The sequence below is a fragment of the Wolffia australiana genome, chromosome 3 (genome assembly GCF_029677425.1).
Source record: "Wolffia australiana isolate 7733 chromosome 3, ASM2967742v1".
Taxonomy (NCBI): Eukaryota; Viridiplantae; Streptophyta; class Magnoliopsida; order Alismatales; family Araceae; genus Wolffia; species Wolffia australiana.
The window spans coordinates 18044643-18062586 of NC_135837.1; the positions used below are offsets into that span (position 1 = coordinate 18044643).

At 42.0% G+C, this 17944-nt stretch overlaps 2 protein-coding genes and 1 non-coding gene across 3 annotated transcripts; all 3 read left to right on the plus strand.

Moving 5' to 3' along the window:
- Positions 1-370: 370 nt before the first annotated feature.
- On the plus strand, positions 371-3187 carry LOC144701170 (Tetratricopeptide repeat (TPR)-like superfamily protein). The gene is made up of 2 exons (XM_078572902.1): positions 371-1356; positions 1498-3187. Exons 1-2 carry the CDS (start codon positions 662-664, stop codon positions 2531-2533), a joined length of 1731 nt encoding a protein of 576 aa, XP_078429028.1. The 5' UTR covers positions 371-661; the 3' UTR covers positions 2534-3187.
- Positions 3188-12745: 9558 nt separating this feature from the next.
- On the plus strand, positions 12746-15393 carry LOC144701171 (O-Glycosyl hydrolases family 17 protein). Its single transcript, XM_078572903.1, has 4 exons — positions 12746-12921; positions 13618-14889; positions 14977-15007; positions 15088-15393. The coding sequence occupies exons 1-4, from the start codon at positions 12870-12872 to the stop codon at positions 15221-15223; spliced, it is 1491 nt and encodes a 496-aa protein (XP_078429029.1). The 5' UTR covers positions 12746-12869; the 3' UTR covers positions 15224-15393.
- A 1610-nt stretch (positions 15394-17003) lies between these two features.
- On the plus strand, positions 17004-17084 carry TRNAL-CAG (transfer RNA leucine (anticodon CAG)). Its single transcript has one exon. It is a non-coding gene; the product is annotated as a tRNA-Leu (tRNA).
- The last annotated feature ends 860 nt before the right edge of the window (positions 17085-17944 follow it).

Here is a 17944-nt window from a genome sequence, read left to right on the forward strand (position 1 = left end):
CGCTGCTTCCTTGCGAAGCCAGCCCCGCGGGATTGGAGGATTGCGTGGAGTGTTGGCGTTCGCGGCTTGGACAGCGCCTGCCCCGACTAGAGCGTCACCAGGCACTACTTCGAGCACACTTGACGACGGAGAGGACACACCCCGACTAGAGCGTCACCACGCACTACATCGACATCGCGGAGCAGCTCCGCAGGAATGATGGCGAACACACTTCCTCGAGCGGCTGCGAGGTATCACTCATGTATCTTTTCTTTTTCCTACATATGGGCGTGGACGAGTGGGATCCGAGAGTAATTAGGACATATATACTCGTTCCACGCCTATAAACATTGGAAAACACTACATCCTATAAATAAAATCCCCTGGGTGGCATCCAGGGCACGGCTGGATCGGACTACAGGCACAACCCTGGGGTTGGCCGTAGCCGGCACCGTGTATTTTGCCAATAAATAAATAAAAAAGAGTATAGACATCTTCATATGGTTGATTATCTTTTTTCAAGTCAAATTATACTCTGATACTACTACACCCATGTGTATTACAACTTACGTCGAGTCTCATTCTTCTCCTTTCCTCGCCAACCAGTTTTCTCGCTCGTTGGCGTCGAAAGTCGGATTCTTTCGCTGAGCTCCGCCAGATTAGCCAATGGGGATACCTTCTGATGAGCAAAGCCAGCAGGTGTTCATTCTCAATCTGTTCTAAACTCATACAACATTCCATCTACCTGCAATCTCTACCCATCGCCGAGTCCGCACACGCCGCACTGATCAAGCTTGGTTTCCACCGTCACATCTATCTCTGCAACTCTCTCATCGCCGCCTACTCCAACCTCGGCAGCGTAAGTTCTTCCCAGAAACTGTTCTACAACCTCTCAGAGAAAAACGTATACTCATGGAACATCTTGCTCTCTGCCTTCACCAAACGGGGAGATATGGAAAGAGCCCGGCAGCTGTTCGACGTAATGCCGGAGAGAGACATTGTCAGCTGGAATTCGATCATCTCCGGTTACGCTTCTATTGGAGAATTAGACAAGGCCAAGAGGATTTTTTCCCAAATGCAGGAGCTCGGAGTGGGAACTACCTGTTATACTCTCTCCATCGCTGCTTCCTCTGTTTCCTCTTCTCAGCAGGCGCGGCAGATACATGCTTACGCCATCTTAAATGGGTATTCAGGTAATTTTGTTCTAGAGAATGCTCTCGTCGACATGTATGGGAGATTCAGAATGGGGGAGAGCGCAATTGAAGTGTTTTTCTCGATGAAGCAGCATGATATCATATCATGGAATGAACTGATCTTGGCTCTGGGAAGGTCGGGGTTGATGGGCCAATCGTTATCGGTGTTTGAGTTAATGCTGAGGTATGGGTTCTCCCCTGATCAATTCACCCTGTCGATTATGATGAACATATGTGCGGATCTGAGGTTTTCTTGCGTTGGAGAGCAACTTCTCATGATGTGCATCAAGATGGGTTTTCTCTCGAATTTCACCCTTTCTGGCAGTGTCATCAACATGTTTTCTCTCTGCGGAAGACTTGAGTGCGCTGTCAGATTCTTCATGGGTCTGTTGGAATGGGACTCCACTATCTTCCACGCCATGGCCTCGAGCTATGCTAGAAGTGGGCTTGCAGAGGAGGCCCAGGAACTGGTCATAATGGGCTTGAGAGAAGGCTTCAGGCCCACAAAACCCACCTTCACCATCATGCTGAACTCCATCTCTCCTTCCTTCTCTCCTCATTTTTTGACCCAAGTCCATTCTACTGTTCTGAAATCAGGATTCCAGGGAGAACCCATCGTTGCAAACTCTCTTCTGAAGTTATATGCCGATTTTGGGGACATTGAATCATCGAAAAAAGTCTTCTTTTTTCTGGAAAAGAAGGATCGGCCGAGCTGGAACTCCATGATTGCTGCTTTTGCCGAGCATGGGTTGGGCCAAGAAGCTATAAAAACCTTCTGGGAAATGCTGGGAGAAGGTGATAATCAACCGGATGAGATTACACTAACCGGGGTTCTCAGAGCCTGCTCATTATCAGGTCTGGTTAAGGAAGGAGCTCTGATTTTCTCATCAATGGAGGAAGATTACGGAATTGAACCGGAGTCTGAGCACTTTGTTTCTATGGTGGGTATGCTAAGCAGAGCCGGGATGGTTTCAGAGGCTTTGGAGTTTGTAGATATGATGGGTGAAGACCCATTAGGCTGCATCACTCTCCTTGAAACTATGGATGAGGTTGAGGGTAATTTACTTATAATGGAGGCAATTGCGCAGAGGGCTGTAAGCTTGCACACTCGATCTTCCTTACCTTACCGTGTTCTTGGTCGAATTCATGGTCAGAGGGGCAGGTGGGAGAGCATGGCTCTTGTGTGGAGAATTATGGAGGAGAGGAGAGTCAAGAAGGATATCGGTTACAGTTTGATCGCAATCAGGAACAGGGTTTTCACTTTTCGATCTGATCAGATTCTTCTCCATGGAGGCGAGTCTCTGCATTCGATGTTGAGCCTGCTGGAGTTTGAAATGTATACTTCCGAGATAATTTCATGATGCAATGATGAATCATCTATTATTCCTTTTACTTTCTCCTGTAATTAAGGTGTCTATTATTTCTCAAGCTGAAATTTATACGAATCAGATCAAACGATTGAAAACCCTCTCGTTACGGTCAAAGCTCGAGCTGGGTATATTTTATTGAAGAAAAAGACACGGACCAGACGGTCATCGTACGCTGCTACTGATGCTAGTACAAAAAAATGACATTATCCTCTGATACTATTCATTTTAACGTTGTCCTGTCGTTATTCCTCAAGTTCAAATGACACATGAAACCAGCAGAATTGTCTATACAGGAACCAGAATCCGTTCATTCTTGGAATTCTACAAATTTACAGAAACAGCCCGTGCGGAGCGCAATTTATTGAAGAAAAAGACAAAAATCAGAGGGTCTAGGTTACTCTTCTTCAGGATCTTTGAAATTAGGGTCTCCCTCGTCCATGGCGCCCTTCTCCATGAGCAATTCGTCTTCTTCCCCGGCGTATCGCTGATCGCCAGACCAGGTGAATTTCCCCCCGCAGCCTCCTTTCTTCGGCGCGCCGGTCAAGCCGCTGGCCGATCGCCGCTCTTTGCGCGCCTCCCGCCCTGGCTTGGCGTGGCCCTTGGGCACCTTCTTGCTGTGCTGATCCTCCATCTCCATAGCTAAAACCTCCGCCTCTCCCCCCCTTGGTTTTTAATACGGTGGTTTTCTCGTTCTGCTGCGCCGCGCCACTCGTTAATTTCTGCAGAAAACCGCGGCGACTCCCGCCCTGTTTCCCGGCTTGGCCAATCAGATCGCGACTTCTTTGCTCTTGCGAGACACCACACCGCGGATTTTTCTCCGGTATTATCTGGACTGGAAGGATAAGTTTGACAACGTGGCGGGTATAGTGCAGGGACGCGGACGGGACGGTAATTTCGTCCGTGGATGGAAAAATCGTCCCACGTGACGGACGAAGAGTCGTCCGCCCGTCCCCCGACGGGATGATTGCTTCGTACATGGACGAAATAACTGTCCCGTCCGGGGCCTTGGACGGGGGACAGGACGGTTATTTTGTCCTGACGCACATGCTGCGCGACGTGTCAATTTCTGAGTGGTCTAATGCTGATGCATGTCCTGTTTCATTTAGGGATGTTGGACGGGGTGTAGTTCGTCCCGTCCCGTCCATCGTCCACGTCCCAGACGATCCGGAACTTTAGTGGCGGGTGGTCGCTTATTCGAGATTTGATCGGATATTCCCTGATCTAGAAAGGGCCCATGTGTCTTGCTACAAATGATCAGATCCGGAGGTCCGATCAGTCATTTTTTGCACTTTACAGATCAACCTCCCTAATATCTTTTATCCGATATTTTCTATATAGTGACTTGGGATATTTGGCTTCCTACATACGCACTCATCAGCCATCATCTTATCTACCATCCGTGCACAATGCACTCTTGGACTAGGGCAGGTAGTGCATTGGGGGTCTGAAAACTAGCACACTTGTGCAAATTTTTTGGTCATACCAAACCCCTTGTGCTATGTCTGATGCAAATTTGTGCCTCTCACATTTATCCCTCTCACATTTGTGCAAATTTGTGCAAATTTATCCCTCTCACATTGCACAAGTTTGCACAAATCATTGCAAGAGAGAGGGAGAGAAGAGTAGCGAGAGAGGGAGAAAAGTTATGAAGAAAGAGAGAGAGAGGGAGAGAGGGAAGAGCAGGTGACATGCATAGAGGTTGAGAAAAGTGATGGGGAGAGAGAAGAAGAGTGAGAAAGACACGAAGGGAGATAAGAGATCGAGAGAGAAGAGTGATGGAGAGCACGAAAGAGGGAGAGACAGAGAAATACAGAGGGAGAGGGAGAGAGAAGCGATAAAAAGAGAGAAAGAGGGAGACAGAGAAAAGTGGAAGAGAGTGAGAGGGACAGAGAGAGGAGCTATAGAGAGGGAGAGGGAGAGAGAAGAGTGATAAAAAGAGAGAAAGAGGAAGAGAGAGAAGAGTAGTAGAGAGTGTGAGGGAGAAAGAGAGAAGAGTGATAGAGAGGGAGAGGGAAAGAGAGAAGAGCGATTGAGAGTGAGAGGGAGAGTGAGGTGAGAGAGAAAAGTGATAGAGAGAGGGGGAGAGAAGAAGAGTGAGAGAGACAGGAAGGGAGAGGAGCAAGCGAGAGAGAAGAGTGTGAAGAAGAGTAGAAAGATGGAAGAAGGAAGAGAAAGAAGATGAGAGCAAGAAGCAAGAGATGGAGCTTTATTTCTAAGAAAAAAGTTATTCCATTATAGACCAAGTGAAACCCGTTGGGATCTTCCCAAATGTTGGGATTCACACATTGTAAAATGTGTCTTATTTTGTCTTATTATTATTTTGTCTTATGTGTTATTTGACCCAGATAGGCTCTCGGTTTGAAGCCATCATGTAACCCAGATAGGCTCTGGGTCTAAAGCCGTCATGACTGGTTATGACTTGCCAACGTGAGTCGTAACTCAGTTTTCCTTTACAAAGAGTGATGGGGATCACAAAAAAGGGAGAGAGAGAGAGAGAAGAAATACAAAGGGAGAGGGAGAAAGGAGCGATAAAAAGAGAGAAAGAGGGAGAGAGAGAAGAGTGGAAGAGAGTGAGAGGGAGAGAGAGTGAGAGGGAGAGAGAGAAAGGAGCTGTAGAGAGGGAGAGCGAGAGAGAAGAGGGATACATAGAGAGAAAGAGGGAGAGAGAGAGAAGAGTGGTACATAGTGTGAGGGAGAAAGAGAGAAGAGTGATAGAGAGTGAGAGGTAGAGAGGAGTGATAGAGAATGAGAGGGAGAGTAAGGAGAAAGAGAAAAGCAATAGAGGGCGAGAGGAAGAGAGGAGAGAGAGAGAGAAGATAAAAGAGTGATAGAGAGAGAAAAAGTGTAAGCGAGTCACCAAACTCAGCATCCCAGTCAAATGCCATGCTGACCAATAAACCTCATAATAAATACTAGCTAATAGTCTTTGAACACATACCCCACACTCTGATGGGGCTTAATAAAGATAAACTGTTAGCAAGGGTTAAACTTTAATATAGATGTTACACCCGACGGCTTGGATCAAATACTTACGCCATCTCCCACCTTGGTTGATGCCACGCTCTATCGGCAATTGGTTGGGGCTCTTCAGTATCTCACCCCTCACACGCCTTGAAATTACATTCGCTGTCAATCATGTATGTCAGAAAATGCATTGCCTTACCTATGCTGATATGTGAGCTCTCAAAGACCTGATTCTTTATCTCAAAGGCAGCATTTCAGCCAGTTTAATCCTTCACACCCATTGATGCCGGACTTTTTCGGTGACATCGTTTGACGGGTGATTCCCTACAGGGATGAATCTACGTGATGCAGTAAACCTAGGTGTACGTACGTGCAGGCTCTAACTCGTGGGGGTTTCGCCAAGCTCCAAGCTCTGGGTTGGGTGATTGGGGACAGTGACGATGACCTCCTGACCCTCGTCCGAGCGACTATACCGACTGCAGTGTCAAGCTGATTGAATCCGATTGCACCCACACGTAACAGACGGGCTAGGCCCGTACCTAAGAAATCACTCAAGACATATCCCTCGTGGTGTAATTTCCTCTCACCTATTCTAACCCGAGCACGGTGGGGTGGAGCTGAGAGATATACTAAATGAGATAAAATTAACTGGCCAGAAAGGGGAACGGAGTACCTCGTTGGTTGTGTCGTCCCGATGTCGACATACTCGTCGGTGCAATAGTTGGGTAGGGCAGGTTCGACGGAGTCGTGGCGGAGATGAGCACGACGTCGCTTGACTTGCGACGAAGACTCGGTGCAGGAGGCGTGACATGGGAAGGAGAAGGTGACGAGGCAGGCGCGTAGGGGGTGGCATGGCAGCGTGGGTGAGCGGGTGGGACTAGCGGCGCGGTAGGTGGCGCAGCGCGCACGAGGTTGCATGGCACTAGCGGCGCGCGGCTACATGACAATGGGTGACGCAGCAGGCGACGGGGCGTAGTGGTAGCAGAGCATGGCAGTGTGGCTGAGCGGTGCAGGTGCGCGGGTGGCGCAAGAGACGCAAGGTGGAAGCGCATGGCTGTGCGGCTAGGCGACGCAAGCACGACAATAGCAGTGTGCGGTGCGCGACAGGGCGCCGCTGTGGATGGCGGAGCACGGCTGTCGTGGCGCGCGGCTGCGCGGCTGAGCGGTGCAAGTGCGATTGATCGATTGCACAATAGGGTGGCACAGCTGGGCAACAGGACTATGCTAGGCGCCTAAGTGGTTGCATGACTACGCGGCTGGCCGGCTGTGCAGTTGGGTGTCTCGGCGGCATGACTGGGCGGTAGCCCCCTCCCTCTTCTTCCTTCTCTTCTCCTTCCTCTTCTTCTTTCTCAAGAAACAAGCGATATAACAAAACTTCAAAATTGAACAAATGGTCTAACCCTAAGTGGGTGCCCATACCTTATATAGGAGTCATGATGGCCCCTTAGAAGGAGTCCATTATGGGGGCCCTTTAACATGGGGACGCCCCTTTTTTTAAAGACAAAACATGACACATGAAAACACGACGACACATGAACATGGCGAACACGACAAACATGAAGAACACATAGACAAACACGATGAACATAACAAGCACGTGCCAATGTAAAATCAAAACACCTGAACACCAGGACATGCATACTTGCTGGCTTTACTCGGGGTATTTGAACCTAGGTGTCTTCACCTTCGCCTTGGTGTGTCGGTTAGTTTGGACATAAACCAACGGGGCCATCGATAATGAGGGTGATGGCTCCGATGACATCTTCAATGGAGTGGTACGGCTTGCTCCCTCACCCATTCTGATTTTAACTATTAATGCCTTTAGTGATGCAGATTGGGCAGATGATCACATTGATCACTGCTCCATTGGCACTTTCCTCATCTATCTTGGCATCAATCTGGTATCTTGGAGCTCTAAAAAGCAGCCAGTTGTGGCATGCACAAGTGTAGAGGCAGAATACAAAGCCATCGCAAATTACGCTGCAGAAGTCTTCTAGAGAGAAAAGTGAGGGAAAGAAAATTGAGTGAAGAGGGAGAGAATAGCAAGATAGTAACAAATGAAATAAAACGGGAGGAGAGAAATGCGGTAAGTGAGTGTTCTAATTTTTATTCAAATTTGAATAGAACCGCACATTCGCACCACACATGCCTTTGTGCAGTGTATGATGCAATTTTTCTGGAGGGTGTTTGACATGTAGTTTAAAATTTGAACCTCACCACACACCATACCAAAATTGCACCGGTCTTATGAATTGCATTACCCCCTCTATCTCTCTCTCTCTCCCACCTTCCACCCTCCCTCCGTCTTTCTTTATCTCTCTCTATCTCTCTCCCTCCCACCTTCCCTCCCTCCCTCCCTCCCTTCCTCCCTCTCTCTTTATCTCTCTATCTCTCTCTCTCTCTCTGTGTCTATCCTTTTATTCTAAACATAAAAAATTATTTACTTTCCTATGATTTATTTTTTTACAATTTAAAATTTTAATATATTATAGGCTCTTATCCTCTTCCCATAATTTTATAATACATAAGTAATTTATATTCATTTTTCAATCGTCCTTTATCCATTTTATAATACATAAATATTCATATTCAATACTATTTATAATCAATCTTTAATTTTTTTCCCCTATAATTATTTATATTATGATGGATTTATAAATATTCTAATACTTTTTATCTTTATAATTTTTGGCTACCATATCTCTCCTTTCAAATTTAAATATAAAACGATTTCATTTTTTCTTTTTCCTTTTTTCATCATTTGAATTCCTTCACCATCCTCACTAGTGATGATCGTCTTGTCACATCACCTGTCTGAGGGCCATACCACCATGGCGTTACTTGACATCGGTATTTTGTGTCGCCATCTGTCACCTTCATGGGGCTATAAACATCATCCGTCCCAACATCCATTGCATCATCCATCACAGATCTGTCAATGTGAAAAATTACAAGACAGATGATGTTTGATGTTCCCTGCCCAGAACCAAAGCATTTAATTGTTCCACCCAGCATTAGGTCATTAAAAAATAGGATGCTACTAATAGTATCCAAATCCAATGGATACCTGATGCTTGTTATCCTTAAAAAAATAGGTAGACTGTAGCTATCAGAATTGATATCAATATCAGATATGGTATTATGATGGATATTGAGGCAACCTCCTCGATACGAGTAACATTAATTAAGTAATTCAGATAATGACATCATCCATGTGTCACGTTAGTACCCCACACAAGGAGGACACCATTCTCTGAATAGGTCAAGTGGCTCACGTGCTCTAGCATGTATTGATGTATATGAATCAAAATAAGAGGAGGAAAAATCCTTGAGTAGCTCTCACTTTTTGTGAGCAATCTTTCTTTGATCTCATGTGTGTGTGTGTGAAGAAGAAGGCAACCCCTTCATAGGTCTTTCCCCACTTCATTAAGCTCCCACAAGCATCTCTTGAGTGCTGCTCCTCTACAGTGGATAGTCAAGATGAATTGAGGTTGATTTTAATTTGTGGATCCTATTGCATCCAAATAACATAGCCATTGCTTTGTTCTTTGGCATGCGACTGAACCAACCGATATGGTGACTACCTTGTTAATAGAACCGGTGAGTCGTGACGATGGCTCATCCTCTTTGGTAGACATATTCAATTGAATGTTGCAATCATAAAGGTTACTAGCCTTCTTGATATCACTCTTTTCTTCCATTCAGGCTGCTGCAGAAGAATGCCATAAATCGTTATTGATTCTTGAGCGATGCGGTTTGATATGTGTGTGATGCACAAAATGTGACGTCTAGAGTTGAACCCCATGTTTTTCATTATGTAATTTTCATTCAAGGATGTTCATCATCCCTTTGTTTCAAGAGGCATTTATGGTCGGTACTACACCCATCGACAAAATTAAATCATGTTTTCATTTTTTTGGCACAACATTGGACTTTGACTCCAAGATGAATTCCCCTAACATGTATATGAGTATTCCAACCATCGACTTATCATCATGTTTCTTGTAGAGCTTGAAAACATTAAGGATGTGCATGATACTTTTGAAGAGCATCGACCTAGTACATGTCATGCCCAATAGGACCCAACCATGTAATTTAATCTACATGCCTTTTGAAATTTAACCATTCACATTTAATTTTACCATGTAACAATAGGGCCATATAGTACACCATCCACATGCCTTTTGAAAGATAACCTCTTGACATTAGATAGCATCCCATTGATTAACTATATTACCATATTGATCAATTAATTAAGCATCTATTTAGTTTAATCTCCTATTTAAGTTCCCACCCTTTGGGATGCCAAGCTACACTTCATATTCTAGAAGATGCACACCAGTAAATGAAATCTGTAATGAACCTCTACTTTCATCGACATTATCCTTCATCCACATAAGATTCCCAAATGACATAGTTTTTTATTCCATTTAGTACTAATTGTGAATTAGAGATCAACATATTATCAAGAATATCCACTACATGGATCAATGATTTAATGCAATCATTAGTTTGAAACATGTATGTGGCATGCAAGCCGATCACACATTCGACACATCGTTTCATACTTTTTTATCCAATATATTTTTCACGATAATATTTATAATTTAAGTCCATGATAACATGCAATCGCTAAGTAAATTATGATGAAATCGTAATATGAAGATCACTAGTATTTAATCATTCGCTCTACACTCGTATTAAAAGGATACTCAAGAAGGGCATCAAATACCTGGATAAAATATCAAAGATCCCATATTTTAACTTCCTCGGTTAAATGTCTAACCGAGGAAGTTAAAAGATCAAAGAAGATATTCTCTGATGATTTTGCCAAACATCAATACAAACTAGATCGATCAATTAGGGTTTGATGATTCATTGACCTAAGTCATTAAGGAGTCTCGTGCAGATAAAGGATTATACTTGGAGGATAATTGATGACAATAAAGGTTCAATAAGGGAGTTAACATACTCCTTGGTATGTTATAGGACATGATGCATAACTTGGTACCCCACAATCTAGAAACTTAAAAAATATACTACATCCATCATTTATTAATTAATATATATGAGATTTCATTAATTAGTAAGATTAGCCCAATAAAGGTAATTAAGCCATTGAAATTATTACCTACACTAATATATGGACGTAAAGGATCATACACATAAGATTTTTGGACGTTGGTGGATATACTTAAAGTTTGAGGGCTTTTATTAATTTATTCTAAGGATAGAGGCTTTTATGACATTTTCTCCATACAATATGAATAAAGGGGTTAACTGATGGAAATATATATGGCCAGCAAGCCCATCACACATTCCATTTCTCATTCCATGTTCATTAATATAACATATTCACTATAGTTCGCGTGTGATGCTTATAATGAGTGTGTGGATACATGATCAGACTTAGTGAAATATGATGAGACCGTAATACAGAGATCCTTAGTCTTTAGGCATGTGTTCTAAATATTCCTATTCAAAGGATACTCGAGAAGAACATCAAAATATCTGGATTGAATAGAACTATCTAGTCTCACTCATATGATGAGTATGGCCGGTCCCGTAGCCATTAGTATGGAGACACGAATGATAGATAGTGGATGCTCTTCACTAGAAAGAGTTCACTGGATTGATCCATACAAATCTCTGAATGGTATTATATCGAATTGTCAATCAGGTTGATTTACGTCACAATTGTGTAAGTGATCCTTAGACTTGAGACACCAAAAATATCTTGTGGACGGACGGTTGTACTTGGACTATGACCTAAGTGTTCTTAATCATAGGATTCTAAATAATCTTAGTTGGGGTGCATAAAGAAGTTTATAAAGACAATTGAGGGGTCAACATGGGATCATCCACCCTCGGTATAAAAGGTTACAGCTCAAGGAAGACAATGCCATGAAGTCCCTTGCCAAGGCGGTGAAATATCAGGAGAAGAGTTCTCCAATGACTTCCGAACGCATCAGTACTAACTCGAATGATCGATTAGGGTTTGATAGTAGACCATACCCTAAGTCATCCTAGTGACGTCAAGTGGATGAGGGAATATACATACATGGTAACCTATGAGGAACAGGTTTCATGATTGAATCGATACAATCCTTTATATCTTCTATTGCACAAGCTGTAGCTTGGCACCACACATGCTCGAGACCCAACCTATCGATTGGGTGAAATCGATCCAACTTTAAGTAATGTATAAGTTAATATATTTAATTAATTTGGAAGGCCAATAAAGGTTATTAGGCCACTCGAGTCATTAACTAGATTGATACATGGGCCTAGAGGGTCGCACACAAGTGGTCTTTTGGATGTCAAACAATATACTTAATTTTTAGGGTTTTTTATGAAAAATACCTACTTAGTATAAATAGAGGAAGGCCCTCTCTAGAATTGTTAAGGGGCCTTCTCTTTCTTCTCCTTTCTCCCCACACTTCTTCTCCATTCTCGATGCAATCGAGATGGCGTAACGACAACGATGGAGATTAAACGGAGCTCATCAATGAGAAGGAGGAGATCCGACATCCCGAGGACCGCATGAATATGTTTAGAGGTTGCACACTTGAGTAGCTCAACTCGTCTCGCTTATAACAGTTCTGATAATTTATTTAATATCTGATATATTTTTTTTGATATTGGAATATAACCAAGATAATCAATTTAAATTAGAAGCTCACTTATAACAGTTCTAATAACATACATAATCACGGTACCACTTTGTTAATACCATATGAAGTTCACAAGAAGTCAATTTTGTAATTGAGTATTTTTCAAATCGTTGGCTGGGGTGGTGACCGTCCTGCCTAGCACTTGGTCATAAGGCAGCGACATCCGAAATTGGGGAGATAACTGGTTCAAGAACGACCCATCATGAACATCTTTTATCACCATTCTCCCCCATACATTTCCTGTCATACGTCTCACCCAAGAGTCTTGATATTCTACCTTTTAAATCAATGCATTATCAATGTACCTCTGTCTTATACATAAATGTACATATAAATATCAACATTACCGCAAACCCTGGAAGTCCCAAAAGCCGTAATAAAAAATAGAACATCAGTCAATGAGAATATAAGTAGTTCATTCAAAGATGTGGTCCCCACCCGACATTCTCAGCTTATTAGCGGGGCCCACTAGGGGAGTTGCGAGTCGCGGAATCGAAGGAGATAATATTTAATTCGATTTAACTATATCCGGTGGCGTCCGCATCTTTCCGCTTACTGTGCACCACCTTCTCGAATTTCGAATAGTGACGACGATATCTGCTTCGATGCCTCGCAAAATTTGCAATGAGACGAAGATAGAGAGAGCGAGTGAAGTGTTATCGAGCGGCGGAGTTGTGGATTGCAGGTAGATGGAGCTGTTTCTTCTTGCTTGGATTGTTCTTTTCTTCAGTTTCTCCGCGGGTACGCTTAGCAGCCCTATTTTTCTCTGTTTTTTTTGTTGTTCTGTAACTGTTTAGCTCATCACATTGTGTTGAACAAGTGACTGGGGATGCGGTTTGAGGAAAAAGTTGGTTCATTTCTTGATTTCCTTTTCTAATCCTTCAAGTTGTTTTTTTACTGTTCATTCAGTCCATCTGGCCTCTGGTCTCTTGCTGTATACTTCTTTCCATTCCCTCGGCTATTTTTTTATATTTTTTGTAGTCCTGTTTTTTTTTTCCTGATTGTTTTCTATTTCCTCTGCGATTATTCCGGAATTTCTACTACATCTTAATCTTGATATATACTTCTTTCCATGCTCTCCGCCATTTTTGAAGTCCTCATGGACGTCATTCTCTGTACACTGCAAATGTCGCATTCTTCTTCTGTTTCTTGACATACTTCTTCCGAGGCCGTCCGCCATTTTTCTTACGACACTTTTTGAAGTCCTCGTGGCATTGTTTTGAAATTTTCCCATCCATTTCCTCCGTGATTATTCTATAAATTTCACTACACTGTAAATGTTGCATTCTTCTTCTGTTTCTTGACATACTTTTTCCCACGCCCTCGCCATTTTTCTTACGACACTTTTTGAAGTTCTAGTGCGAGTTTTTTTGTTTTTTTTCCCATTTCAGCCGAGATTAATCCGTAATGTTTACTAAACTGTAAATGTTTTTGCAGAACTCTGCTACGGCAGTAAGATCGGAGTTTGCTATGGCAGGAACGCGGATGACCTTCCCACGCCTGACAAAGTTGCTCAGCTCATTCAACTTCACTCCATAAAATATGTGAGAATTTACGACTCCAACATTCAAGTTCTGAAAGCATTCGCCAACACGGATGTTGAGTTGATGATCGGTATTCCAAATCTAGATTTATTACCATTTTCCCAGCATCAGTCCAACGTAGATTCATGGGTTAAGAACAACATCATCCCCTATTACCCTTCTACCAAGATCACGTACATCACAGTGGGATCTGAAGTCACAGAAAGCCCTGATAACGCCTCTGCATTGGTCGTCCCAGCCATGAACAAAGTTCTAATAGGTTTAAAGAAGGCGGGTCTTAACAGAATCAAAGTCTCGAGCACTCACTCTCTCAGGATATTATCTCGGTCTTTTCCGCCTTCTGCAGGAGCATTTAACAGCAAATACGCCTATTTTTTAAAACCCATGCTGGATTTTCTAGTGGAAACTGACTCTCCATTCATGGTGGATGTTTATCCTTACTATGCATACAGAGATTCACAGTCCAATGTCTCTCTGGATTATGCCCTACTCCGACCGTCTTCGGCCGAAGTGATCGACCCGAACACTGGTCTTGTGTACTCAAACATGTTTGATGCCCAGCTTGACGCTCTGTATTTTGCCTTAATGGGACTCAACTACAAGACTCTCAAGATCATGGTTACTGAATCCGGGTGGCCCAGTAAGGGCTCTGCTAGAGAGACGATGGCGACTCCTGATAATGCACAGACTTATAACACCAATTTGATCAGGCATGTGATAAACAACACTGGCACTCCTGCGAAGCCCGGGGTGGGGATTGATCTCTACTTGTTTTCTTTATTCAATGAGAACAGGAAGCCTGGGCTGGAGTCTGAGAGAAATTGGGGCCTCTTCTTCCCTGATCAGACGAGTGTTTACAGTCTTGATTTCACTGGCAGGGCTAATGTTGATGTAATCACTGGGGTTAACAGCTCTAATTTAAACGGGACGTGGTGCGTTGCGTCGAGTAATGCCACTGAATTGGAGCTACAGAGTGCTTTGGATTGGGCTTGCGGGTCTGGAAACGTCGACTGTGCCGCCATCCAGCCCAGTCAACCCTGCTTTCAGCCTGATAACTTGCTTTCTCATGCATCGTTTGCACTCAATAGTTATTTTCAGCAGAATGGTGCAAAAGACGTGGCATGTAATTTTGGTGGTATTGGTTTGAAGACTACTAAGAACCCTAGTAATTTCTCTTCACTTTTCCTGTCTGGTGAAAAATTTCATCTCAGTTTTTGATTAATTCGTATTACAACCTTATTTCTGGCTGCAGGCTATGATAAATGCATGTACTTAACACATGGGTAAGTCTATTTTGGGGTTTAAACCGTTGACTTTGTTGCTTATGAAGCGATTGATTGTTTATCATTGTGTTTATTTCCAGGAGTAAATTAATTGGCAGCAATACCAGCGCCAATGCCACGACCGACGTTTCAGTCTCTGTTAAGAGGAAGCTTGACTGGGGTTGCAAACTTTTAATGACTGCCATCTTTTTCCTCGCATTGGTCTGGGGAACCTAGAAGGAAGAACCCTAATTTCTCTTTGTTGACGTCCTTCATGACATCATCTCTCTAGAGTTAGGAGACTATGTATCGCCTGCTGGACGAATGTGTTGGAAATTCAGCGCTTAAATCTCGCTGCAGGAACTTGGTTTGAAATTAATTGAGATTGGCAGGGATGTGGATTTTGATGGGGGAGGACCCATATAAAACTGGGTGAATATGTCTGGATGACGAGTTTGAATAACCCATCTGTTAAATGATTTAAATTTGTTTTAAATTTTTTAATCAACAGATACCAGTGTAATTACCAGATTACGAAATAATATTATTAAACTATATCTTTCTATATGCTTATGTTTTAAACTATAGATTTCTATCTTACTCTCTTCATATGTCTATTTATCTCACTTTGTTTACCTACTAGTTTTTCCCCACCTCTTTTCCTGTGTTTTCCTCATAGGTCTGTCTCTTTTTCTCTGTAATACATAAATATATCTCCCCCCTGTGCTATCTCTTTCTCAGTCTGTCTGTCTGTCTGTCTTTCCTCTCTCTCTCTCTATATATATATATCTACTTATGTGTGAGGAAAAAAGAGTCTATTTTCTGTTCGGACAAACTTTCATAGGCTGGGAAAAGTGGAAAATTTAAATCTGGAAGAGATCCAATCTAGGCTCAAGTTTGTGTTATCCTTTCAATATCCATCCCAGTACCGACATCTGACAATCATATATCTGATTTTGGATATGTGAAAGATGTCAGATATATGGATATTAGAAACCAATATATGTACTGATATCTGATATCCTGATCTTGGATGTCCTCCCCCTTTGCATGTCTTACATTCTATAGACATTTGAATGATATCAGTGACTGATCTCTCATATCACCATCCAACTAGGGTTTACATGTCCAATATCCATCTGATGTCTGATATCAGACAAACCAATATTTGATATTAGGATAAAGTCCATACGGTTTCAGATACCGGATATCAGGATGGATATCGTACACCTCCGGATGCGGAAAATGCTGGTACCAGATTGAATCGGATGTCGGATATCAAAATCCATATCGAAAATTGGCATCAAGATAATGGTATCCTATATACAAATACAGGTTAAAAAATGAGCACATATTGTCCCATTCGGAAAAAAATTAAGCTTAGCTCTAGTCTAAATATTTTGGATCTATCAAATGGTCGTCAAAAAGCCTTGCACTCCACCCATTGCAATCACAGAAGGTTAAATGGACTCATATTGGGCCCCATGTTGAGAGCAGTCTGACCCATTTTGTTATGGCCCATACTAAGTTCTAAATTACAAACGTAAAATTAATTACAAACATTTAGGATATGAAAAAATGCTCAAAGTAACATTAAATATATCATCATCATTTATTGTAAAATATATTTCTATTCATATGTTGGATATCAAAGAAACCGGTATCCAATGTCGATATCCGATATCATCATCCAACCTTTGAGATGATGAAAGATGCTGGTATCCGTACCGGATAACAGATTTGGATATCGGTACTGTAGCAAATTATATCCGGTATCGAAATATCAAAATTGGATTAGCCCATTTCTAAGATCCGGTTCATCATCTGTTCCCATATCATCATCTGATATCAGGCATGGGACCGGAGAACACTACATCCAACCAAGCAGATGAAGGTGGATATTGGAGCGGATAATAAAACTGGATATCATTTGTTAGATTGATGTATGAACAGCGGATGACAATTTCGGAGGGAAAGTAACAATTAAATATTTAAAATTTAATTTACTGCACATCAAGTCAAGATGGCCGAGTTGGTCTAAGGCGCCAGTTTCAGGTACTGGTCCGAAAGGGCATGGGTTCGAATCCCATTCTTGACAATTTTTATTCAATTCTTGGTAAAGATATATTTTTATATATATTCTTAATTCTGCAGTTAAGATAGGTATAGTAGCTAATTCGTAATCTCGCGGCTGGAGATCGAAAAGACCGGCGCATAAATTAATGCAATACTTGCTTATTAATCTTCATAAATAAACTAAAGAAAGGTCATGGGTCGTAATGACATCGAAATTACTTGATTTAAATTGGCTCTATCTTAGACAACACTTTCTAGATTTGATACAATTTCTTTAATAGATAACGGGAAGCCATATTTGTGTTGGTATTAAGATTTGAGTTTTCTAATTTGTGTAAAATTTGGTTGATGTGAAAATCGGAATAAACTTTCTAGATGATTATATAACAAAACTAAAATCATGCGTTTATGTGATTATTTGTGTTGCTAAAAAATGTGCGGCCATAATAATAAATGCATATTTGTGGTCGGGATAATACCAAATCAACTGAGTTGAAAATTTGATACAATTTCTTTCATAGATAACGGGAAGCCATATTTGTGTTGGTATTAAGATTTGAGTTTTCTAATTTGTGTAAAATTTGGTTGATGTGAAAATCGGAATAAGCTTTCTAGATGATTATAAACAAAACTAAAATCATGCGTTTATGTGATTATTTGTGTTGCTAAAAAATGTGCGGCCATAATAATAAATGCATATTTGTGGTCGGGATAATACCAAATCAACTGAGTTGAAAATTTTACCGTTTATACTAAGCTTCCCTTAATGTGATGTAAGTAGTTTCCTAGCTCAATCTCAGTCGTATGAACTGTAGAAACGAGTTAAATGACACTATTTATGTTCCCTCATTTGGTAATAATTTCCTCGCCTGTCAATATTTA

Excerpts from the sequence above, each read along its gene's own strand:
- LOC144701171 (XM_078572903.1), top strand. The coding sequence starts at position 12,870 with ATGGAGCTGTTTCTTCTTGCTTGGATTGTTCTTTTCTTCAGTTTCTCC. Across the intron at positions 12,922-13,617 it reads TTTCTTCAGTTTCTCCGCGG|AACTCTGCTACGGCAGTAAG; the intron begins GTACGCTTAGCA and ends ATGTTTTTGCAG. Across the intron at positions 14,890-14,976 it reads GAAGACTACTAAGAACCCTA|GCTATGATAAATGCATGTAC; the intron begins GTAATTTCTCTT and ends TTCTGGCTGCAG.
- LOC144701170 (XM_078572902.1), top strand. The coding sequence starts at position 662 with ATGAGCAAAGCCAGCAGGTGTTCATTCTCAATCTGTTCTAAACTCATA. Across the intron at positions 1,357-1,497 it reads GTGTTTGAGTTAATGCTGAG|TGTCATCAACATGTTTTCTC; the intron begins GTATGGGTTCTC and ends CCTTTCTGGCAG.